General features: G+C 32.7%; 1 protein-coding gene across 7 annotated transcripts; it reads left to right on the top strand.

Moving 5' to 3' along the window:
* Nucleotides 1–25772, top strand: LOC134276907 (dnaJ homolog subfamily B member 6-like). Of its 7 annotated transcripts, none has more exons than XM_062759208.1 (8): nt 1–124; nt 9829–9977; nt 15894–16003; nt 16316–16495; nt 18586–18679; nt 21126–21323; nt 23487–23597; nt 23903–25772. In XM_062759208.1, exons 2-8 carry the CDS (start codon nt 9910–9912, stop codon nt 24000–24002), a joined length of 861 nt encoding a protein of 286 aa, XP_062615192.1. In that variant the 5' UTR covers nt 1–124; nt 9829–9909; the 3' UTR covers nt 24003–25772. The 7 variants fall into 7 exon arrangements, with proteins under 7 accessions (XP_062615192.1, XP_062615197.1, XP_062615211.1 ...); XM_062759213.1 differs by lacking the exon at nt 1–124 and adding an exon at nt 4427–4551 and having other exon boundaries at nt 18625–18679; XM_062759189.1 differs by lacking the exon at nt 1–124 and adding an exon at nt 4428–4551.

A 25772-nucleotide genomic window follows, 5' to 3' on the forward strand; every position in this document is an offset into this window, starting at 1 on the left:
ATAATTTATTTTCACGCATATTTTACTTTTCTTAGTCAAACCCGTAGTCTTCAAGGCGCTTATCGATAGGGAAAAAATACATGAGCAGTCAAGTTGCTAACAGCAACCAACCAGATCTATGGTGGTAAGTCGTAATTCATTTTATCTGGAAGATTTCTCCTCTAATACTTCAATATTTTCTATTTGCATGAATTGTTAGTCAGTATTTTGGTATAGTTTTCTATCATACATATTTATGATAATTTGCTTTGCTCCATAGAGCATTTAACATGTTAAAATACACAATGAACAGACGAAGCAAAATGCGTCTCCGGAGCTCCCCTTTCATCTCCATTGTCTTGACCCCTTTTTTTATACCCACAAAAGGCTCGAAGCTGTCAGAAACTTTATTTTACTGGAGTTAATTTCAAGTTGAATACCCTTGCTCACAATAATAAGGTCAGGAGCTTATTTCAATGTAGATTTAAATATTTTAATTTATCAGGTATAGGTATGACCAAATCGATGTCTAAACCGTGTAAATTTGAATTAAAAAAAAACAACAAAAAAACAAAATTTAATCTACTATTTATATAATATGTATAATTTGCATATAAATCTACTATTTATATGCTTTTTATCCACTAAAATCAAGGCATGTTAATTTTTTTCTTGGATCTTCTTGTTAACGCGGGAAAGTTGTTTGCGGTGAGATGCATTTCGCTAAGGATCGCTTAGGACCTCAGGTTCTGCAGAAAAAAAATTGCTTGGATCATTGTACAAAGTTCGAATTTTCTCTTCTCCCAGGAGTTGCTTTAATAGCTTGCAGATACGAGTGGCGCTTGGTGCTGCTTGCTGCACTCGCTGTTATACATTGTGTAATTTTTAGGCCTTTTACATATTTTAGAATTTATAGTACTGTACTTCAACAAACAAAATCGAAGAGTTGAGGTCCCCTGCTTTCGGTGTCTTTGTTGGTGAGACGTCATTATTTATGGTATATCAAATATGAACACCCTATATATGTAATTCAAGAGTTATCACCAGAGTTTTTTTTTGGGGGGGGGGGATTAGGTTAAACATGAAGGTCAAGACCTTAGGAGACAGAAATGATAGCATGCTAAAAATGGAAATATCTCATCACAGGTAATATCAAATATGAAATCCCTATCTCTTCTAAATCAAAAGTCATAAGGAAGAAATAACATTTTTGAAAAGCAGGTCAAACTAATCCAATTTTTAAGGCCTTCTCAGAAGATTTGATCACGTGACCGACCCACTTCAATTCCCATTGAAGTTTATAAACTTGTTATTTATTACTTATATATACATTTGAGACAGACAGTTGAATATTTTCGAATTTTAATTATTGCACTAACCGTACGTCGTAGATTTTGAAAAATGACGCAAGGTGTAAATCGGCTTGATTGGCGGTTACGCTTCAAATTCATCAGGCGAAGGATTCTATTTCGAAGGGAATATTTTGTGAAATGCTACTTATGATCAGATCTAGTGAAAAGAATGTTGTCTGGGAATATTTCTATTCATGAAAATTGATAATCAATGCTGAAAAGACACAAGAAACACGTCTGATGATCCCCCCAAAAAAGTTGGAGGAATTTCGGTCGCTTGAAAGTGATGGGATGGATCCAATGGATGGAAAAACTTGACCGAGTCAGTTAATTTGCAATCAAGGATTAAATTTGATCAAAAACATTCAATCTACAATTTCAATAACTAAATGTATAATTATGATGTAAACACGGAGACACTGGCGATAGCTTACATTGAACTACGACAACGCCGTGGTGTTTATCAGCTGTTCGTGACGTGATTGTGATGCTTTGATATTTTCCAACAGATTTACACATTTATTGTGAGTAGAATTTAATGAAAAAATATAGTTTATCATGAAGATTCAACTTAGGTTCTACCCAAAAAATAAGGATACACTTAGGAGACTGTGCAGCTGACAAAAGTGACATATAACTTGTAAACAAACTTACAAAAGCTAGATCTAGTTTCTGTCGGTATATATTCTCTATGTACACAGGTTAAATCGATAACCAAAAAACTGTATGAAATACTTGTTTACATTGTAAATAAAATAATTATTATTTTACTTGCTTATTTTGTTCATTTTTATACATGTAGAGCAAGTCATTTCATATCGATGTACCGGTAGATATTATTGCGCCATGTGATTAGGTCATGTATTAACCCCTGACCTCTGACAAACTTCATACAGAATTGAAGATATTTGTTCTCTATATGTTTATATAATGGAGAGATACTACAAATGTATATATTATAATATGAAAGAGATTATCTCTTCTCATTCAAAAGTTATGGCCAATTTGAATTTTAAAGTAATGTTTAAATTTTGGAAAATGGGTCAAACTTCAAGGTCATGGCATAAAAAATCATAATGTATATAGAAAGGTCTTGTCAGAAGTAATACACATGTATATTATGAAAGTCCTATCTTTTCCCAATCAAAAGATATGACCAAGGTTAATTTTTATGACAGTCGGACAGACTGACAGACATACTGACTGATAGATGGACAGACAAATGAGATTTAATGCCCAATCCCTTTCACGAAAGCGGGGGATATAATTAATTCTCAACAATACCTAAAGACTTTCTATACACTGTTTTATAGCAAAAAATAATACAAAAAAAAAAGGGAACTCGCTGTTTAAATTCGCCTGACCGCTGGGCTTGCAACTGAAGTTTTGTCCCTGCCCACCTGAGAAACAGACTGCCTTGGGTAGGCAGGGATTTCCAACCTTGTGATTCTTGTATTTTTTCAATTTTAAAAAATTTTATGGAACTTTACAATATTAACTCAATTAAACTGTGAAGACTTCCCATATTTTGAGATCATGATTCTGAATTTCTCTGATAGCAGGTAATTCTTTTACAATACAATTCCAAACAAGAGATGTCCTGCAGTGCAGAATGTGAGAGAAAATCCAGGGCTGCTAGGCCAGAAATAAGGAATTGATAAAAAAAAATCCCATTTTTGTATTTCCTGAATTTTTTTCCCTGTTGAATTACTAAAAAAGCTGAAAAGGATGCATTTTTCAAGTAGTCAAAAGGATTCCATAATTTTTATTTCACCTGAGTCAAAAGGCTGAAGCAAGCTTTTCTGGTCACATTTAGGAAAATGAAACACATAAAAAATGAATGGGATGAATAATTTTTCTTTATAAAGAAAAAAAAGAAAGAGATTGTTTTATGTATTTATGCATGTGTCATAATGGAGTTTGTATAGACTAACAGTACGGTAGTACTATCAGATGGAATATCGGGGTAGTTACCTAGGACTGGTTCATAATGACAGTCATTTAATTTGTACAAATTATCCTTTGCCTTAAACAATTAATATATGCACTGGTTTATCCAGACAAGCATGTTGTCCTTGCGGCCTGTGCATATGCCTCTATAAACATAATTAATATGCATTTGTCAAACGCAAAATGCACATGTCATAGAGGGCAATGCAGTGGTGCATGAAAAGTGTTCAGCTGGATGTGTATTATTTAAAATATATATACAAAGTGCAGTTCATTATTATTTTTTGTACCTTGTACAAATAACTGTTTATAGTGAAAGAATTTTGCTGTTGCACATGATAGGGATATGTTATAAAAGACATAGTTATGGTGGAATCATCGTTTGTGTGAGAACAATTTTCGTGGATAATGTGGTTCATCCTTATCCAAGAATTTACATCCCCATGAATAATTATTTTGTCATATACATTTATTCATTGAATCTTCTGAATATACCACTTGCCTACCAAATAACATCTCCACAAACCAAAACAATATTGCTTACCCACAAACATTGACCCCCCCCTGAAATAAAACTAGAGGTACTGTGAGCGATGAGCTCACTAAATGATACCCCCCGCCTCCATATAGTTATAATTCCAAAGTCACTGTTTTGCTGTGGCTGGGAAACCCAAAATATGTGTCGGATCAAAAAGTAAAATAGGAGGTGCACAATGGCAATATGTAATAAAGATTCTGTGAAAGTTTCATCAAATTTCATTCAGTGGAATGAGAGGAGTTGCGGATAAGAGATGGGTACCCCAAAGCGTAACAGATGGACAGACGTACAGACGGACGGAATTAACGATTACTATATACCCTCCCGCTTTTCAAGCGGGGGTATAATGATTGCTCAGTAAATACCCGTGGGTGAATCTTTCCAAGTTTAGGCTGCTGACACTTTCTCCTCCCTCTCTTTATCTCTCTTTCTCAATTTTTGATAATCACCTTCTGTAACTCCCAGTCTCTCTCTTTTTTTCCTTTCATTTTTGACAACCCTCTGCTTCCCTTGCTCTCTCTCTCTCTCTCATATTGATTGACAGCCCTCCCCCTCCCTTTGCTACTTTACAGCTGCTGTAGAAAATTTTGTTAATGCTGACTCATTTTCTATGCCTGGTTCTAAATTTGGATCCCTAGGAATGCAGTGTTGCCCCCTAGATATATATGTTTATATCTCTCCCTATCGCTGAAGATGTAAGCCAAACTTGTTCTATAAGGATTTACTTATGATGTAAGTTGCTTGATTATCTTTATTTTGATTGAAAGAAGTATATATGCAATATCTGTACATAATCATGGGTATATGAATGTCTACAATGATATATCTATTTCACCACTATGTAGCCTTAGTCTTGTGTGTATTTTTATAACAGGATATATACATGGATATTTTTATGTATATACATCAATTTTCCGGCACTGGTATTACAAGTTGATATGATTTGCTATCATATCTTATACAGTTCTATGAACACATATCTAAATTATCTTACTTGTAACTTTGTGAAATACTGGTACAATTGGATTTGGTATGAGTAAAACCATAATTAATAGCTGATACAAAAAAAATGATCCTATGGTTTTTGCAGTATATTTCCTAAGGCTTATAAAAATATATATACATGTACCATAAAAGTGCATGCAGAGAATAAAATTTTCACAATCATCTGACCATTTTGGGTAGATTAATTTCCTGAAAATGAAGTTCTCGCAAATTAAAGGGGTTTTACAGTACATCGTATACATATCATTTTTATAACCGATTCCATAGAGAGAATTCATATACATGTATATGTACATGTATTTACTGTTGTATGGGACAATTTTTCTAAAAGATTGGCATAAATTTAAGTGGATAGAAAAAAATGTTAACATGTTTCTGCTTGATTCTATCATCATGATTGATAAGACCTTAATTTCTCTGTGGTTACTGGTACATCATACAACATGGTACTGAGTCATTTTACTTTGAAATTTAAAAATCTATGAACACATGCAATACCTGGAGTTTTTTTTTTTCGTATCACTTCCTTTGAAATCTTGTCATTCATCATGTTTATGTTATGCAATAATTGTAAACACGTACCAACTGCAAATTTTTTTGGTTTATCTATTTTGAGTTACGAAAAAAATAATGCAATGGCAAAAATGAACAGAATCTGTTCTATGTGAATTACAACTGATGATTCAGTATTCGCGATGTCAGACAACGACTATGTGATTATAGGCTCGGAGGAAATTGGAAGGTGTTCTCTGGAATTTGCTCCTCTCGTAGATCTAAAGTGTTGTGGAATTGTTTTTAGAGATATTTCAGGAGCAAGGTGAATTGTTACAAGAGCTTGTTGGTGCTGAATGAAGAAAACAGGTGGGTGATGCTATCGGGGAAGAATCTATGGGGGAGTATAGGCTGGCGCGGGGCTTATAGAAGGAGGAGAATCGTTTTTATATCGGTGCTTAAAATTGATTGAAAGGATATAGATCTGGAACTGTTGAATTGGCAATCAGCCTTTGTACGAATACATAGATACCAGTTAGGGCTGGATATTGGCTTGAAAATTTCTTATTGTAATTGTATTACAAAAAATTTATCTTTATTGCAATATGACTATTACAGTACATGTGTGTTCAACAGTTATAAGATTTTTTTCTAATTTTTTAACCTCCATTTATAAGCATATATAAGTATAAGTTGTCACAGGAAGGTTAATTCTGGTTGATTCCAGTTTTGCAACAAAATGCAACGATACAACGATCGACCTTTTAACTGTTTGCCACGATCTGACATTATATTGAATATAACATAAGTGTGTCTAATCTATATAGATAAATATAAATATTTTACTTTGAATGAAGTGTTTGCCATTTCTTCAAAAATTCAATTCCCCAGGAAAAAAATTTGATTTACAGTATAATTATATAGTTTTTGGAGATTGATTACCGTAAATCTGGAAATTTTTACATCGTTTATATTTTGCAAATCCGGGTCAAAATGCTATTGATTAATTTTTACCTTTCAAAATTTTGCGAATGACCACTATGACATTTTCTTATATTATTGAGTTATTTTTAAGAAAAATATTTTTGCGAATGCAAATGCGAATAAAAATTTATCTACAGCAAAAATTTCCAGATTAACGTAAGGTAATCAGTACATGTACATACAAACAATATGAGCAGACAAACTGCAAGTCAGATATACAAATACATGCATGTTTTATGGAGCCCTTGTGTTAATGACCTACATAATAATACATCCTCCTCCCCCTCAGAGTCACCACAGGTTTACGTTAGGCTCCCCGAGGGGTCCTATCTTAACAAGGGGTGAGTGAACTTACAGGCAATGAGCCATCAAATGGTACAACATAGTAAGCATCATCTATCTTATTCTCATCTCCTGTCACTTTTAAATTTCTCTTTTGAAGTCGTGTGTACGTTGTTTACATTTGTAGAACTTGTTTATTTGGATCTCTTAATTGCTTTTATCATCAAGATAAGGATAAATCTATTGGAATTTTTTAATAATTTTATTTAATAATTTTTTTTTTATTTGTTTGTTATGAAAGAAGCCATGATCGACAAGATCTTTTTGTGAATTGAAAATGTAACTGTATCAAGTGCAATGATTTGATTAAGAGTATAAATCTGGTCTAACATATTGATATTTGAAACAAAAATACCATGTATGTTGTTTTCATTGTATGTAGGGTAATAGATTTAGGATTTAGGAGCTTGTCACGGCTGACTTGCATGGTGAAAGTTTTCAAGAAAAATGAACATTCAAAAAGTAAACATAAATTTGTTATAAAATGGAGAATACAAATTTGGTGCTAGATGAGCATATTGAGCATTTAATTTAATAAATGAGTAAAATACATCAACAAACAACATATTGTTAAAATGATCAATATAGAGGTTTTGACAAGTATTGAGTTTTCATTGAGCACTCTTGGAACTTCTTCATACTAGCAGCTTCTGTCTCATAGAGTTTCTTATGAGCAAGGTATTTCCCCAGATTACAGTGAATTCATGCCATACTATTTGTAACCTTCTTCTGGGAATCTTGTATTGTATTGTAGCCAGTAATGTGATCCTTGCAGGTAATAAATGATTATATCTACATTAATACGTCAACAGATCAAATTGTATAGTACGAGTGTCTGCGGTCAATCTCGTCCAGAAAATTGTCAACCAATGGATTATGAAAATGATACTGTAATCGCAGATACCTGAAACTTGAACTGGGTCATTGATCTCATTCTAAGAATTCTATGAATAGAAACCCCAAGTATTCCTGACTTGTTTACTTGTAAGATAAATTTATACCTTTAACTTGTTTAAAGCTCACAGGAAGGAGATTTGAGCTATCTATTTTCGTTTTAAAATTGTAGTCGTGTCATTGGGTTGTTTTTTTTTTGGTAGTGATTTCAAGCAGTGACATATTATTAAGTGGCATTATATAGTGTACGTAGTACTTTTTAATATAAGGTAACCAAACACTTGTTAAAAATTGAAATATAGTTAATATGAATATGTTTATATTCTGCCTGAGATTGCAGAAAAATCAGTTTTAGCTCTATTATTATAATGACAAGTTGTTTCGTTTTAGAAGTATCCATTTTACTTACATTGCAAAATGTTTAATAGTCATGTTAATAATTTTCTAACATATTTTGACTGAATTCTGTATCTAATTTGTGAAACACTATTCAAAATGCTTCTTGAGCTTGTGTAATTAGTTAAATTTTTCATCTTTTAATCTTCATACAAAATGAAAGTCAAAAAATTCACATGACATGTGTTTACATTCAAATCTGAATAAGAATTTTTTTTAAATCTTTGGTTCATCACCTATTTGTCATATAACTTTTATGAATAAATACATGTAGATAGATGTACTGCAACATGTAAAGAAACTTTTAATAAAACTGTCATTAGTTGGATAAATTAACATTTAACCTAGTTGGAATTTCCAATAGCTATTCAAACATAAAAAGTTTCAGGTAATCATTTCTTTGCATGACTAGGACAAATAAGTATATAATTTTGACTGCCAAAGAAAAAAAAAAAAAAATTCAATATAAGCCTCATGCAGTTACAGATAGGATATACGTGCATTTTCTTTTCTATTTTATAGGAACTGTAAAAAGAAACATTTCATTTCATGATCCAGGCCCATTTCTGACGATCTCATGATATTTAACTATAAAGCCAAAGAGAAGAAAATGGAAAATAATTACTGTAATATATAGTATAGTATGAAAACTGGGTAAATAGGTCAATTTTCACTTCCCTTGTGAATATTAAGGTTACAGGAGAGTTTAAACTGTCTCCACTCTCCAGACAATGGTGGTTAATTCCTCAGAATCAGGTGGTTTGGCCGTCGGCCAGGTGGTACAGGTAACACGTTCGTTAGGCTGATGAGAAGTGACACGTTCCTTATAGTTTGTTGTTGATGTAGGCGGTTTGTTTATAAGTATTTTGTTTTCCTTGTGTCATCCGAGCTGAATGCTATAATTAGTGCCTAGGTTTAAAACTGTGGTTTCCTTTTTTACTGCCTTGGGATTGTTTTTTTAATATTTCTGTGGAGGAATTTTTTTTTAATTGAATGAGGAAGAGACAGTCCTTAATTAAAGGATTAATGATAGATTATTCATTGTTTAACACTTATTGGATTATCATGTCCTAGCTGACTATTGTTTTGGCTAATGTAGTCGGATCCTATGTGACAATTGTCATGCTGACAGAGTTGTACGTTGATGTTTGCTTCATTGGATGTTAAAACTGACAGCTAGTACTTCAGTTTGTACTCTTGTGTGTCTCTGACTTTGCAGGTACCTGTATATTTAACTCTTCTTTTTTTTAAATGAGGATTTTCTAAGGGGAGAGAGTAATTGTTTTGTTTAAAAAAAATTAAACTGTCTGACATTAGTATGTTCATTATTTTAATTGCTGTACTATATGTGTCTTTAAAAAAACTTTAAATCTTTTAATGAGTGACTTCCTAATTGGTATTTATTCTGTATAAGAATATTTAAAGTAACCGGGTTAACTGGTCTTACTATGGAGAGAAGATCATAGGCATTTATGTCTGCTGTTCAATCCAATTTAATAAATAAAATATATTTTAATCAAAACCTTGGAAGGTCAAGGTCATTGATAATTTTTCATAATTTTTCCTAAGAATTGAAATTACATCACATGGACATTTAAAAGTAGAAGGGGGCAAAACTGCTCCCCTATTAAATAGAGTTGAAGGAGAATGTACCAGAGTAATGGGCTGGGATATTATTCCCTGCCCTCTGGCTGATAAACCTGCAGGTAACACAATTATGGAAACATGGCACCTTTTCACGTAAACTTTTTCTCTCATTTCATAAAGATTGCAATATTGACAAACATATACAGAAATTTTACAGATTTATCAAAATAGTGTGTTTTAAACTTTCAGTGACTACATGTGCTGTAACTTACAGGACATAAAGTTAAATTTTTGTTTCTGTCATTACAGGCTGTGAAAAGGTTAATCTTCCCGGTCCCTGTATATAGAGTGTGAGTGGGTGTCTGTGTGTGTCAGTGTGTAACAATCAAAATGGAACTGGATTATTATGTGGTCCTCGAAATCACCAAGAACGCCTCAGAAACAGATGTTAAAAAAGCGTGAGTACATTTCTTACTGTTTTCAAGAGGGTTAGGATGGAGTTTGTTTCCAATTATTGGAAAACTATACAAAATTATGTATAATAATAATTCATGTGTAATGCATGCTTAAATTAAGTGTGTGTTTTTCTGTTGAAAGTAAGCCAAATAAATTGTTATGTGTTTGAAATTCAATGTTAGGTTCATTTTTAATGGAGTCTTCAAGCATTTTAAGTATCTGTGCATGGTACTTGTAGTTTTTTAATTATTTCCTGTTGTTCAATTAAGAATGCTAACAATCTATTAATATTTTCATGATATAGGATAGATTCGTATTTGTTTATCTACAAGGTATTATATACAAATGTTTATTGTGACAATCCTATGAAAACAAATTAATTAAGACATAAATATGGCTATGCAATAATATTTCTGTGTATCTCTAAGGCCCAGTACACTTGTACTAATTAACTCACATCAAGATGCACAGTCCATTGTTCTGATTTGAACTCTGACCTAGTTTTGGCTGTTGGGGATTAAATTAGGTCACACCCTAACACCATTCCTTGTTAACATGATTAAGTTTGTCATGCACTGCCACTTTTTGTGTCAGATGTAAATATATTCAACACAATTTTGATTTATGATATTAATCATAATAATTATTTATGTACAAAGCCAAATGGAAAGTCTTATCCTTTAATTAATAAAAAAGATTATGGAATATGTCTGTGTATTAATCATTGTGTATTTTGCCGTCATTTGCATTTATGAACACAATTGCAGAAATTACCCTATAATCCCTATTAACTGTCCCGGGCGCTTAGAAAATTGCGAAAAGGGGCAGTTATTTTGGTTTTCTCTTTATAATATTTAATGTCATATTTTAACTTGAATTTACTTCAAAAAATTTTTTGAAAAAAAAATAAATAAAATTCAAAGGAATTGGATAATAGACAAGTTTTATTTTCACTTTCTTTAAATTTTGGCAGACTTTTGAAACAATTCTAAATGATTTTAATCACTGTACAGGGGGCCCTTATTTCCTGATAATTAAAAAAGACCAAGGGGGCACTTATAGGGGCAGGGGCGGTTAATAGGGATTATAGTTTATACGGTAAATAAATAGCAACAGTCGATCATAACATTGATTCTATGAAGTTCTGTCTCAATTTCTGATTTTAATTTGTCTGTTAAGAAATCTTGTCAGTATAGAATGTTCCAAGAAAAATGAGTACAAGTTGTTTTTTTTTTCTTTTTTGGATCAAGCAGTGCAAAAAATTGTGTATCACCTTCAGAATGCTGTTAAATGGATTGAGGAGTTGCCTCCCTTGATATGAGCCAGCCTCTGTACTTTTAGAACATTTTATCTCTCATTCTTAAATTTTTATGAATGAATCACAGAAAATATGCCTTACAATGCCTATACAGCCTCAAGCCTAGCAACTGTTTTATCTCTTCATCTTTTCAATTTTCCTTTATGCCTTTGTGTTAAGGAGTTTAACCCTCTTGACATTATTTATAGGAAAATCTCTGTAAGTGTTTTCCTCCTGATGGAATAGAAAAGAGAGACTAAGTAACTGATTCCATTGATGAAAATCATAAAAAGGATTGGCAGAGATATATATACACAGTAAACTTAATACAAATAGCCCTTTAATGACTCAGAGATTTTCAAATTAATGACCAGAAGAATCATGAAGTCTGTGTCCTGGTTCTGTGAGTGCAAAGTTTACATCAACACATCTGTTCTATATATCTATAGGGCTTGAATCACTTCCAATTAGTGAGCTGTGATCTTCAGAAATGCCAGAAAGTACAGGATTTCATAAAATACAGCAGGGAAATAATATATTCACCTTGTAGTTGACTAAGTCTCATACCATATTTATGGGGTTTGGTAGGTCGGATGGTTTCGAACCTATTGTGATTAATATAGCAAGGTCAGAGTAGTTGAGCTGAATTAGTTACAATCACCCTTATCAACTTTTGGTCCAGAATAATACTGATACAGGGTAACATTTTTGCCCCATTTTATCCTTGCCTTTTCACACTTCCAAACAATTTTGCCCCATTTTAAATTTGCCCAGTCACTGTTTTGTTTAAGAATTATACAGTAGTCTTTGAATTTGCCCCTTTTAAATTAATCAATCCTCAATCATTGACCTCAGAATCAATAGGAGTCTTCCTTAGGCCACAGGGAGTTGTTATGTAAAATTTCATTGCAAAAGCTCAAAGGGTTCTCGTGATATCGCGCGGAAACGAAAGTGTTATAACAGACAGAATTTGCAAATTTATGACCTTGACCTTTGACTTTTGACCTTAAACTCAATAGGGTCCTTCTTCAGTCCATAGGGAGTTGCTATGCAAAATTTCATTGCAAAAGCTCAAAGGGTTCTCGATATATCGTGTGAAAAGGAAAGCGTTACAGACAGACAGAAATAAGGATGGACAGACCCAAATTAATATCCCCCACTTTTCAAGCGGGGGACAAAAAGATGATCGAAACGTATTGTAAGTAAGTTCCTTGCAATTGGCCATAATATTTCTATACTTACTGCATAATTTGCACCCTGCCCTAACTATAAGGTCCTGCCCATGTTCATCTGTGTCCAAATGGTACATAAGTACGTATAACGGGTATTTTTTACGTGCTGCTAATTTTTACTAATTTTTACGAGTTTTATGAATCCGTAGAATTTAAACACGTAAAATTTCACATAATTTATTAAACAGCTCATGTAAATTTTCAACAAAGTAATGCTAATTGCCATTAAGTTCACTCCCTGGAGACTATATAATTAGTGTACTGTTGGTATTTTGAGCACTTTGAAGTCAATCATCAATTGGGATCATACAGGTAACTCTCAATTAACTTGTATAAATTATACAAACATTGTCAATTAATTAATCAGTTTGACCTACCTGGTTACTCTTTTTCTAGTATTTTTATGAGACACATAACTTCTGATAATGACTTAATAATTACAGGTCTTCCAATTATACTTGTGCTTTTAATCTTTGACACTTTCTTCTGTTTCATTTGCTTTGAATAAAACTTCGACTTCTTAATACACTGTACATATAAATACTTTCACTTCAATGATGCTAGTTTGAGTTGTCTCTCTTTGTTTTTGGTAAATACAAGACGAGCACGTGATGTGCTGTGTTTTATAAAACATGAATAAATGAAGGGTACATTGTTCATGTACATGTATATAAAGGTAAAGGAGAAAAAATTATACATAATGTAATTTGTGGCATTGTTTATAATGTTATAATTTTATAAATCTCTCTCTCTCTCTCTCTCTCTCTCTTACATCGGGTTTTCGGACATATTATTTGTACGTAAACGCATTCAAAGTGCTAACAATCAGTGATGTGGAGTTTTACATCTGATTGTTTAAATTTTTACGGACATGTTCAATTTGTAAAAAATTAACGCGTAAAAATTTAAATCCCCCTTTTTTGACCAAAATTCGTAAAAATTTACAGCAGTAAAAATTACCCGTTATACGGTATATAAACTTCTATAATAAGAAAAGGAAAGGTACTCGTGATGCAGTATACTGTACAGTGGAGCCTCGTTTATCTGGACACTTTGGTTTCTAGTTAATTTGTGAAGTGTCCAGATAGCTGAATCACCATATAAAGAAGACAAAATAACATTTAAAAAATTCCGTTCTGATGAAAAATCGTCCGGATACTGAAGCATCCGGATATCTGAAGGTCCACTGTATATTACTTTATTTTTCATTAGTACTTGTAATTGCAAAAGGACTCTTTAGCATCAAATTGCGAGAAGAATAATTTGCAAAAGGATGGTTTATCAAGAGATTTTGCATAGATTTCTGCACCAAATTTTATTAGGGCCCCGCTCCGCGGGCGCCATACAATGATCAGTCTAGCTGTCCGTCCGTATGTCCATTTGAGATCTCTTGTCCGGAGCATATTTTGTCTCTCCTTGACCCAAACTGGCTCTTACTTCACCCACATAGTGCCTTTGGGTAACCAGTGTGCAGTGACCTTGAACCATGTTTCTAGGTCAAAGGTCAAGGTCATAATAGAATTATACTGTAAACCAACTTTTATTCGCGTGTGAGAAATTTTCGCGAGGTTCGCGAGACCCTCGTCATCGCGAATATTTCTCGCCGCGAACGGGTCCCTTAATGTCTCTTTTTCTATTAAAACAGTTCCAAAAAGGCTTGATCGCGAAAATTTGTCGTCGCGAACTACCTTACTTTCGGTAAATCGTGAAATAAAGTCGTCGCGAATAAAAGTTGGTTTACAGTATATGAAAAGTCCTTGTTCGGAGCATATTTTCTCTCTCCTTGACCCAATCTGGCTCATACTTCACCCATAGAGTGCCTTTGGGTAACCAATGTGCATTGACCTTGAACCATATTTGTAGGTCAAAGGTCAAGGTCACAGTAGAATTATATGAAAAATCCTTAATCCTTGTCCGGAGCATATCTTCTCTCTCCTTGACCCAATCTGGCTCATACTTCACTCACAGAGTGCCTTTGGGTAACCAATGTGCAGTGATATTGAGCCATGTTTCTAGGTCAAAGGTCAAGGTCATAGTAGAATTATATGAAAAATCCTTGTCTGGAGCATATCTTCTCTCTCCTTGACCCAATCTGGCTCATACTTCACCCACAGAATGCATTTGGGTAACCGATGTGCAGTGACCTTGAGCAAAGTTTCAAGGTCAAGGATCAAGGTTAAAAATAGCCTTTCTCTTTAAATTCCTTTAAATTCTTTTAAAATATGGAGCATATTTTCACTTTCCTTGGCCTAATCTGGTCCATACTTTACAAACAGAGTGCCTTTGGGTAAAGGGTGTGCAGTGATCTTGAAGCATGTTTCTAGGTGAAAGGTTAAGGTCATAGCAAAATTATATGTAAATTCCTTGTTTGGAGCATATCTTCTCTCCTATTAATCTAATGTTACTCAAACTTCACTCACAGAATTGTTTGGTCAGTGAATGTGCAGTGACCTTGAACAAAGTTTCTAGGTCAAGGGTCAAGGTAAAAAAATAGCCTCTCTTTTTAAAGCCTTTGTTAGCTACATAATTTCTTTCCCTTAACTTAAGTCCACGCAGCCTCAAACAAATTGACTGGGTATGGAACATTTGTGATTGTCCTTCCATATTAATATGATAGAGGATATGCAACAATTTTCATAGAGGACACATTTCTAAAAGTTTTTTCATTGTATTATTTTTCAGGGAGTAGTACTTTTTGTCCCCTTTCAAACACATTCGAAATAAACCCTTTTGAACTCTGTTACATTTTCATGTTCATTGCTAAAAGCGGGGCCCTTTGAGATGGCCACCATCTCAATGATATCTAGTGCTTCTCTCCAAATTGCTCCATAATTAATTCCACGTGGTTATTTAGGAATCTACAGTATAATCTATTGATGCCATTTTTCACTGTAAAATTGAAAACAATTTAGAGGGAAACAATAATAAACATTTAAAAATTCACATTGTAAATGAAGTATGGATTCAGATTTTTAGAAATCACGTTTAAAGGCACATGATTGTTGCAAGTAAGACAAGGTAAATATAGGCGAATAGAAGTTTATTTAAGGAATAACTGTCTTTAAATTTTTTGATTTCATGATGTGATCAATGGATAGGATTCATAATGGATTGTGTAATGATTTGCACAAAAACCGAAGGCTATTGATTATCCACCAATCCATGTGCTACAAGCCCAACTTCTTGTCTCTATTTGTTCCGCTCTGTACATGATTTTTTTTTTAAACACCTATAGATGAACCAGTACATTGATGGAGAAATAAAGTACATTAACTATTTGCAATTTTATCTTAAACAAAGACATTGAAAATGTAAATATTTACATCTCTAAAGAAGTAAAATATCATTAACATGAAGAGTATATAGGCACATTTTTGCTTTTATTACAGCTACAGAAAGCTGGCTTTGAAATGGCATCCAGATAAAAATCCAGACAATAAAGACGAGGCCGAGAAAAGATTTAAAGAAATCTCCGAAGCTTACGAAGTCTTGTCCGACAGTAAGATTATCATGTTTTAGGGTAAAAAAAAAAGATCCTGCCATTGGCTGCTAACCTTTTAAGTGTGAATTATTTTACCATTGTAGTTCTTGGACATCAGTATTTTCTCAAATCAAATAAACCACTTAAAAAAAAAAAAATGTGTCTTTGAATCAAAGCAAGTGTGTATAGAATAAATGATAATGTAATAAATATTTCAGCAGAAAACAAAAAATAATTGAAAACTATTTTAATTTTTTTAGATAGGAATCTCGATTTTAACATTTTCTTGAAGTATTTGATACACATATAAAAATTATTCTTTATTTCCAGAGGAGCAGAGGGCTATCTATGACAAATACGGGAAGGAGGGTCTAAGTGGCGGCGGGGGTGTACAGGATGACTACGACTTTAATAGTCCCTTCCATCACTTCCATCCTTTCCACCATAGAAACCCGGAGGACGTGTTTAGAGATTTCTTTGGAGGAAGAGATCCTTTTGCTTCATTTTTTGGTAAAATTCCTGAGAAAAATAGTTTATCAGAGCCGTTAGGAAGATATGATAGACTCAATAATTGTACAGCATAATTTTTTTAAAAAAGGATAGAGGCAACGTGGTAAAATTTGTGTGTTTAAGTATTTTTCTTTTCAATACAAAAATTAGTGTTAGCATCCTAAAATTCAAGGTAAGTAACTCTTGAATGTGACAGTAATTAAGGTAGGTCGCGGGTTTACTGCATAAAAATTTTTACGAGAAAACATATCCTGAAAATTTTATATAATGTTCCTTAGAATTCACAGCGTGTTATCTGCAATTTTTATTAAATTTGTCTACGTAGTTTTAATGCTATATTACTGTAAACGCGGTATTGTTGTTAGTACTTTTTTTTACGCTTTACTATTAAAATGTATGGGAAAATGATGTTTTAAGCCAATTTTGTGAAAATAGTTTCTTTTAAAAAGATTGGATAACTTTTTAAAGACGTAGACGAATTAGTCAGGAATTTCAAAATATGAAGCTGAGATAAAATCAAAACTATTACTATAAAAAAATCAATATGTCTTCTCGCTAGATTTTTTGCTAAATAATTTCAGAGTTTTCTTTTATACTGCTAAAATGTTGCGTTTATGGCGTTATTTACAATGTCATTTATTGAACGTAGTCACGTCCCGCTTACAGTATACGAGTATAAATATCTTGACTTTTGGAATATGCAAGATTTAAAAGGTGACATAGATACAAAATTTAATTTTATTCATCATTTAATTTATTGCGGAGACATACTAGGATGACCAGCAACTTATTTTAATTAGTATTGTGACATTCATATTCTGATCATTGAGTCAAAATGAAAGGTATAAACATCCCTCGTGCATGAGAATTAACGTACAGAGACAAACGCGAGTGATAAAATATTAGTACTTGTATTTTTAGGAAATTCATGGTCAATATGATTTCAGACATAACACAGAAAATTGATCACTTTATTCGAAAACGGTAAGAAAAACATCCCGATACTGAGGAAATAAGCGGGGGGGGGGGGGGGGGTGGTATCTGCAATGTTCTTTCTATATTAATCGCAAGCTATAGTAAATGACCCTAAATCTCAGGCATTTGTTAATTTCGAATTATCAGAATCAAATTTTAATACGCAAAATGTAAAACACTTGCATTTACCTTATACACTTTGAGCTTAGAAAAAAATTATACTTGTAAATTGTTAATAGTGTCTTATAAGTCTTACAGTACAGGTGTTTGAATAAATTTGATTTTTAGCTGCATTTCACAATTTATTAGCCAGCAAAACAAGAAGGCGAATGCACGAGATTTAAATACATAACAACCAAACACTAATGAAAACCCAAGAAAATACATATAATTAAATTTAACCCGTTTTTAGTGATGAGGATTGATTCCATCCTGAAAAGTATATGCATATTTTCGCCCCGGCTTTGATTGGCAATCATGATGCAACACGCATGTTCCCCTGATTTTCAAATAACGTGCGCACATACAACCCCTCAATTTTCCCGCTAAGCAATTTTTACTCATGATAACTTCCTTTCTGCAAACCATAACTTTTACGCTGATATATACTGATTGACTCTTAGCAGTTTAATTACACTTACAATATAAATTATTCCTTTCTTTTTGTATTGTATTTGATTAGTCCTAAGAATTACATATAATCACATCAGAATTCAGACTAAAATTTAATTATAAAACATGTAAGAAGTTTACGTACAATAGCATGCACTCTGTATTAATCTACTTGATTCGTACAGACTTGAAGTCATTTGCAGAGAATTAAACGGGAAACAACGTAACGTTGCCTTTGTGACGTAACTGACGGCAGAATCAAATGTGCACAAAACAACCGCTCGGATCGTCGAAATTGTGTACCAAAATTGATGACAAAAGCAAACCCGCGACCTACCTTAAGAGCATGCTTCAATTTGGATCTTGTGACTCCAAATCAAATCAAATCATTTTTCATTATGTGCATGTTTTTTGGCCCCCGTTGTCTTACCCCCTTCCTTTCTTTCAGCTGCAGTTTGCCTATCATATTGTACTGATTATTAACGGATATTTTCCACTTTTAGGTCGTGACAATCCCAATAACTTCCACGACTCTTTTCCAGGCTTTACACGCCCCTCCATGGGACTCTTTGGAAATAATTTTTTCGGAGATAGCGGGTAAGTAAGGGGAGGGAACTTTTGTTTTGTTTTTTACCTTGGCCTGACTCTTCGTTCATTTTTTTTGTCTGCATCATGACAGCCCCATGATTCTGTTTGTTCAGAAATGCATTTTTGGAAACAGAGAGACGTCAAAATCAGTGCATGACACAATGGCATTGTAGTTTTATTGTGAAAATTCACAGTATTAAGATTAGATGGCAGAAGTAATGTTTAAATAAGCTCTGTGCAATATCAAAAAAATTATAAAATCAAAATGTTTTACACATGAAGTTCAATTTAAATTTAGTTATATTCTGCTCATATTAAGATTCTATCCTGTCACATTGATAGGAGAGATACATGCATGTACTTAATGTACTAAATATAAAGGAATTTATAACCATCAAGGACATACTCATTAGAACCTAGCTTTTATAAAGTAGCAAGAACAGGTATAACACATGATAATACATTCAATATGATAACTTTAGGATAAGTAATTGTTGTTTTTATCACCTGCATAGAATGGCATACTTAGGGATCACTCTGTCTGTCCTTTCTGGAAGGATCAGTGGCCTAATCCCAAAACACTGACTCCTACAGGCAACACATGTTTGCTCCCTAAAAACCCTGTCAAAAACACTGTCTCCTACAGGCGGCACATGTGTTCCACATAGTCTTGTTTATCTTCTACTAACTTGTAGAGACTAGAATGTATACAGTAAAACTAGGTTATAACGAAGTCACTGGGACCTATGAAATTACTTCGCTATATCCATAATTTGTTATATCCGTATAAGAAATTTGTTAAATTTATACAGCTGGGGATCCAAGATAACTTCGCTATATCCGTGAATTGGCATTATCCGTGTTCGAACTAACCGAGTTTTACTGTATGTATTAGTTATTAAAAATATTTGTGAAAATTAATTACATTTGATATGTTAAACTTTAGCTTTGTTAGTACATGTATTGCCTCTCTAAAACTATTGATTGTTCAGCTGTATTATTTCGCTCAATCAGACTTTTCTCTGAGTTTGATTTATGATGTTCTATAGCAGATCTATTGTATTTACTTAACATGATATAACTGTTGGCTGGAATATTTGTTGTGTCGTCTGCACACTGAATCTTTATTGGCACAAATAACATTTGTCTGTTTGTCTGTAAATTTGCTCCTGTCTTGCACACACTTATTAGTGCCATCTATTCTTGCCAGTTGATATTAGTTCAGTATTTGCTACTAGAAAATCTATCAAACCAATAAACTGCAATTCGGAAGAAGACCGTGTAGAAAACCTTTTTGCAGAGACAAAAACATTAAATTTTAAAATTAAAATAAATTCTATAGTTTGCTTATTTTGGTTACATTTTCTTCAAAATTTGAACAAATTTTAATTGCAGGTAACATTGCAATTTTCATCTAGGTTTTTTTGAAGTGAAACATATTAGAGAATAATTATTACTAAATATTTTGATAATTTATATCATTGTTGGATAATGATGGGTCCACTGCACTTGCTTAAATAATTGATAGAGGAACTTTCAGCTCTGCATGTATAAGTAACAGCACTAGTTAGTTGCATTTCAGTTTGTAAGCTTTGAATTTAGTTGAAAACATGTCATAAGTTTTGTCATCCTAGTTCTTGTTGAATATGTTTATAGATTTTTTTTAACACAGTTAACATTATAAATATCATCCATTTACAGTGTTTTCCCTAAGAACCGGCTACTGGTAAAATTGACCACTTCAATTGACAAAAATGCCGCTTTGAAATAAAAATTTGTTGTAAGGTCCATAGAGATTCTGTTCATAAACCTCTGCCCCTAGCCTGTTACAATTGATCTCTAACCCTTTAGTTTGAAATAAAGGGAAAACACTGCATTTATATTTCTTTCCTTCTGATGTGAGTAATATTTTTTTTTCATTTTTGGCAACTGACTTGGGTAAATTGTATGATATCAGTCAATCAGAGCTTTTTGTTCATTGTAATAAAGGTATATTGGTTTTTGTCTGTCTATTTGTTTTCCATTTGCCTGTTGTTTTATTGTACACATTATCATTGACCTTAACAGCTATAATGAATAAGACTGATCTAGTCAAGGGCAAACATAAAAACCAAAACGTAATATTCCGCTGTAGGAATTTGTTGTTGCCAGGAGCATTATAGTGTTTTGATCTCTGATCTTTTAATCTATTGTTATTTACATAAAGCAATTCGTAAGGTTTTTCCTGCCAAAAGTGCTAATGCATCATTGTATGGTAGACTTGTTTTGATAATTTTCATTTTGGAATGACAGAAATTTGGTAGCATCTAGGTTTCCTGCATGGCACAACAAAACCCTCCTTTGCATGCTTCCAAAGTATATATTGTATTTTGGGGGAAATTTTACTAACATGCATGGGGGAACCACTTTTTTCTGGGGTTGGGCACCAGCCTGTGATTGGTCATTATCTCCACAGTCCACGGCGCATGCAGAGAAGAAGGGAGAGAACTGACAGGCCGTCCTCTTATTCCCGTCGTTCGAGGGACGTAGAACTTAGGAGTGCTCATCATCCCATGACAGTTCACTCGCCCCTGCATCACTTTGGATTTCCCATGGGTTTTGGCTTTACATCTTCTCTGTTTGATGACCATTTCGGAATGCATCATAGACCGGGGTAATTCATGAATATTCATCATCTTTGGCATGGTCCAATCGGGACTAAGGTTTAGGGGTGATATTATTGCTTGGGAGTGTAATGTGATGTTTGTCTTAAATGGGAATGATTGAAGTCATTGATAAAGATCTGTAGATGTGTTCTGAACTTCATTATCATGCTCTTGTTTAAACATTTGATGTGCTGGATATTTTTAGTGAATGAGTTTATCTAGATCTTATTTTTCTTTTTAAAAATGTAAATGTAGGATAAAAATTGGTCTGACTTGGTGTACTACTCCAACAGTAAATCAATTTGATGGTCATTTAGTTTTGTAGCATATTCCTCCAATAGAAAAAGCAGTATTAGCATACAGGTCTCAATCCTCTCCAATTCTTGCATTGTGTTTCCACAAAGCAGTGTGTATACTATATTATATAGACTTTGTGCACTCTGTATTGTTGTTACAATAACATATACATGTATTTATTATGCTGTAGTGTTTGAGTGTCTAATTAACAGCATTTACCGTATTTGCCCTAATGAAAGATCCTGGTCCTATATTCCTTTTTTGCATCCATAAACTGTGAAGAAAAAACACATCATTACAAACCCTATGTTATCTTGCTAAGGTGTGTAATGTGCAATCCTAAATGCATAATCCATGGAAGTTTGGTCCAAGAAGGCTTTACAGATACTTTCCAAAGATACCTGCTTCAAACTTTCCCTACCCCAGGCAGCTTTTTAATTTATATTTTCCCTATGATTTGATTAATATTTATCAAAATAAAGGTAATATTCCCCTAACAATATCAATGCATGAAAATGTACAAATCTTAAATGTGGTATGTTTTTTACCAAAGCCCTTGTGACATAATCCGTATAGGTTATTAGATTAAATTTTTTTTTTAAATTTAAGTAGTACGTATTATATTTACAACCAGTGCTAGCATTTTCAGAAATTACAAGTTACATCATAACCAAACTTGTACAAATCTTTCCAAATATGAAATGAAAGTTGCTATAAATACACATCATGTACGTTAAAAGAACAAAAAGATAACACATGCTTTTGTTTTTTTCCTCAAAAAGATTTTTTAACCATTGTGAAAGCATAATCCATATAGGTTATTAAATTAAAACTTTTTTTTTAATTTAAGTAATAACATACCAAAATATACTATATGCTGGTAAATATACAGCCAGTGCAAGCATGTGTATATTCAGTTAAAATATATTTCCAGTTAATTACAGGCGTAAAACATGAAAAAAAGAGTCATGAGTGTGTTAATAATCATAACCAAACTTGAATGGATGATACATTTAAAGATATATTTATATTACTGCTTAAATATAGTTTTCCAAAAAAATCTTGCGAGCAAAAAACTGAATATTCATTTGAGACTGTGTCTTTCTACAAAAATTTTTAGGGGTTGGGGGTTGGGGGGGGGGGGGGGTAAACTGCCTGATCTTTGAATACACCCTTTTTTCCCAAACAGTGTTCATAGGGGTGAATACATGTTGTTATAGTTACAAATTTAACATTTTGAGAATACATTTAAGTGACTGCTTGGTAACATTTATGAATGTGTATTCACAGCATACACTGTATGATGTTTATATGTGCTTAGATTGGGATGTTTAAAGTGAATACCAAAGTAGTCTTAAATCAAATTTCATTGATGCATTAGGAACCCTTAGAATGCATGAATTCATGTCTACAAAGGTTCATAGAAAACCAAGAAAAGAAAACAAACTTTGACGTGTGTGTACAGGTTTGCATTCATCTTTGTTAGCCAAGGGTTTTCTAATCTCGAATCTACTTTACAACCCTTGGCATATTTAGTCCTTGTAGAGTAGATTTTGGATCAGCTACCCTTAGCTTGCAAAGATGGTATGCATTCAGATCTTACAAGACCAAATTAAAAGCTGACAAAAATGAAAAAAAAAAATCCACTACTTATTTGAAGTCTTCTGATGTAAACACATCATGGTGTTAATATCTCCAATCTCAGGGCTCTATATTTACTAAGAATGTAGCCCTGTACTTCAACCAATATATCTTTTTGATTCATTTCAATTGTGATAAATAATTTCAAAAAATCTGGACAACTAAGTGTTCTCCTGGTTGCCTCCATCTTGATTTTTGTTGTTTCTGATTGGTTTATATTTTTTCTTTTACAGATTCTCCAATTTCAGTAGTACATCTTTCAGTGGCCCCAGGGGTGGGGGAAACTTTAGATCCACCTCCACTTCTACCAAATTTGTTAATGGCAAAAAAGTGGTGACCAAAAAGTAAGTCAATTACACTTTGAAACCGGAATACAGTCCAATTTGCAGAAAATCTATGAATCATATCATTATGTCGAATTTTGAATCAACCTCCATGGTTAAATGACAAAGTTTCACATAGAAAGGTAATGCTTAGAGAAGTTTTCATGCAGTATTCAAACTCCATTGAATATTATTTTACATAAAATTATAAAAAAAAAAATATCCATAAATTCTGAGGACTTGTCAACAGTCATTAAGTCCATTGACTGATGCTTAACAAAAATCAAAATTATCATTTGTTAATAAGTTTGGTCTTGCTATTTCAGGGTGGTGGAAAATGGTAAAGAAACCATAACCGTTACAGAAGATGGTAAAGTGGTGCAGCATCTAGTAAACGGTGAAGAGAAGCATGCGATAAAAGATTGACCGGGGACCAGCAATCAGAAAGCGCATCTGTGTTATTTATAGTAACAATATCTAGAGTTCTGTAAATCAAGAGCTTAGTGTTTACTATGTAAATAGGTCAGAATGGGGTTATTAGGGGTCAAGTAAAAATTATTGTTTTTTTGATTGGACGTGTCTGAAATTTACCAGACTAACTTTTTGATCAGAATTTGGTCTGATTTTGATAATTAGGTGTTATACATCTGAATATCTTATTTATTCAGTATGTAAAAGTTAATCTGTTTTATCTATGGGAAAAATAATTATTGTATTTTAGCACAAAATGTCTCTGTTTATTTGTAATAAACTGGATTACAATGTATAGAACTTTAGTGCATATGTATGTACACTGTATTGGTCTATTTTGGACTTTTAAGATTTGTCGTTGGACAAGATTTAAGTACAAAATAGCTGAAGTTTGTTTGACCCATTTCTTACATGTATGTATATGATTGTTGTACGCTAGCTGTTCATCTTGAATGGCTATATTTGTTTTGTCTTCAGTGTACATGTGATGAAGTTTCACACAATCTTTTTTGTTGAAGGTCATTCAGTTGTATTGAATGAAAAACTTAAGGTATGGAGAATAATTTTTTTCTTAGATGTATTATAGTGAAAGCTTTAATAAGGGGTTATTTCAGAAATAATTTTCTCTGTTGTTTTAAATCAGGATCCTGATATTATCAGTAATTCAGTGAAACTTAATACATGTATTTATATGTCTATTACTATTCAGTGCCCCTTTATCAGTTTACTGTGAATACACACTTAATCCCAGTGACAATTATTTAATGTGGTCCCAATGAAACTTTCTTTGGGAAAAACATTGTATTGGGCTATATTTTTACTCCCATAGAAATGAAAGGTGAAAGATAATTAATTTTACTGGCTTTTAATCAGAATTGATACGTTTATGGATTTAAAAAAGTATGTAAATTCACTTTTAAATGAAGATAATTGGGTTATATCATATTGATATCTTTTGTGTGCATATCTCTTCTATTAGATGTCTGTAACTTTTTTCAGTTTGGACATATAGTTGTGCCATAGTGAAGACTTTGATTCTGTGTAATATCAATATCTTTGTATTTAGCCTGACATTGAAGCAATGTAATGATAATTTATGTATTTTAAACATCTTTTCGTACATAGCAAATATACATTTCTCTTCATATTGATATCACTGTTTCTTGAAACTTAAATAGTATTTGTTGTTTAATTCTTCATTCATTATTATCAGGTGGAAGTGATTTTTCTGCTGGTGTTTGCTTAATGAAAAATTCCATGTATCCATTGTACATGTATGTACATGTACTTTAAATTTTTTTTAAAAAAAAATTCGAATATTTTGTATTTATTTGGTAATTGGAAAGTTTCATGATAAAGTTGCCCTGAGCTTTGGACAGTGTGAAGAATTTTTTTTCAGTCTGAAGAAAATGGTGTATAGCTTAATATAAACACACAACATAAAGCTATGTGAACATAAGCTAATGTAAACACATTAATGTAAAGCTATGTGAACATGGTGGTTCTTTTTCATTATTCATGTCAAGGTCATTTTATATGTATAACCTTGACCTATGTTTAAATATCTCTGTTGTGGTGTTTAACAAATATTAGGGGCTGTGTCTCTGTCTACTTAATTTCTTTTTTTTTTTTAATCTTCTCGTTTTACATAAATGTTAACACTGTCAATGTTATTTCATTTTACCATGTTTGGCCAAATAGCAAAATAAATGAGCTATATTTTGA

Source organism: Saccostrea cucullata, unplaced genomic scaffold, assembly GCF_032062105.1.
Source record: "Saccostrea cucullata isolate Sc308-1 unplaced genomic scaffold, CSIRO_AGI_Scuc_v1 ctg643, whole genome shotgun sequence".
NCBI lineage: Eukaryota > Metazoa > Mollusca > Bivalvia > Ostreida > Ostreidae > Saccostrea > Saccostrea cuccullata.

Coding starts and splice junctions, on each gene's coding strand:
- LOC134276907 (XM_062759208.1), top strand. CDS start 9,910: ATGGAACTGGATTATTATGTGGTCCTCGAAATCACCAAGAACGCCTCA. Junction 9,978..15,893: donor GAAACAGATGTTAAAAAAGC/GTGAGTACATTT, acceptor CTTTTATTACAG/CTACAGAAAGCTGGCTTTGA. Junction 16,004..16,315: donor TTACGAAGTCTTGTCCGACA/GTAAGATTATCA, acceptor CTTTATTTCCAG/AGGAGCAGAGGGCTATCTAT.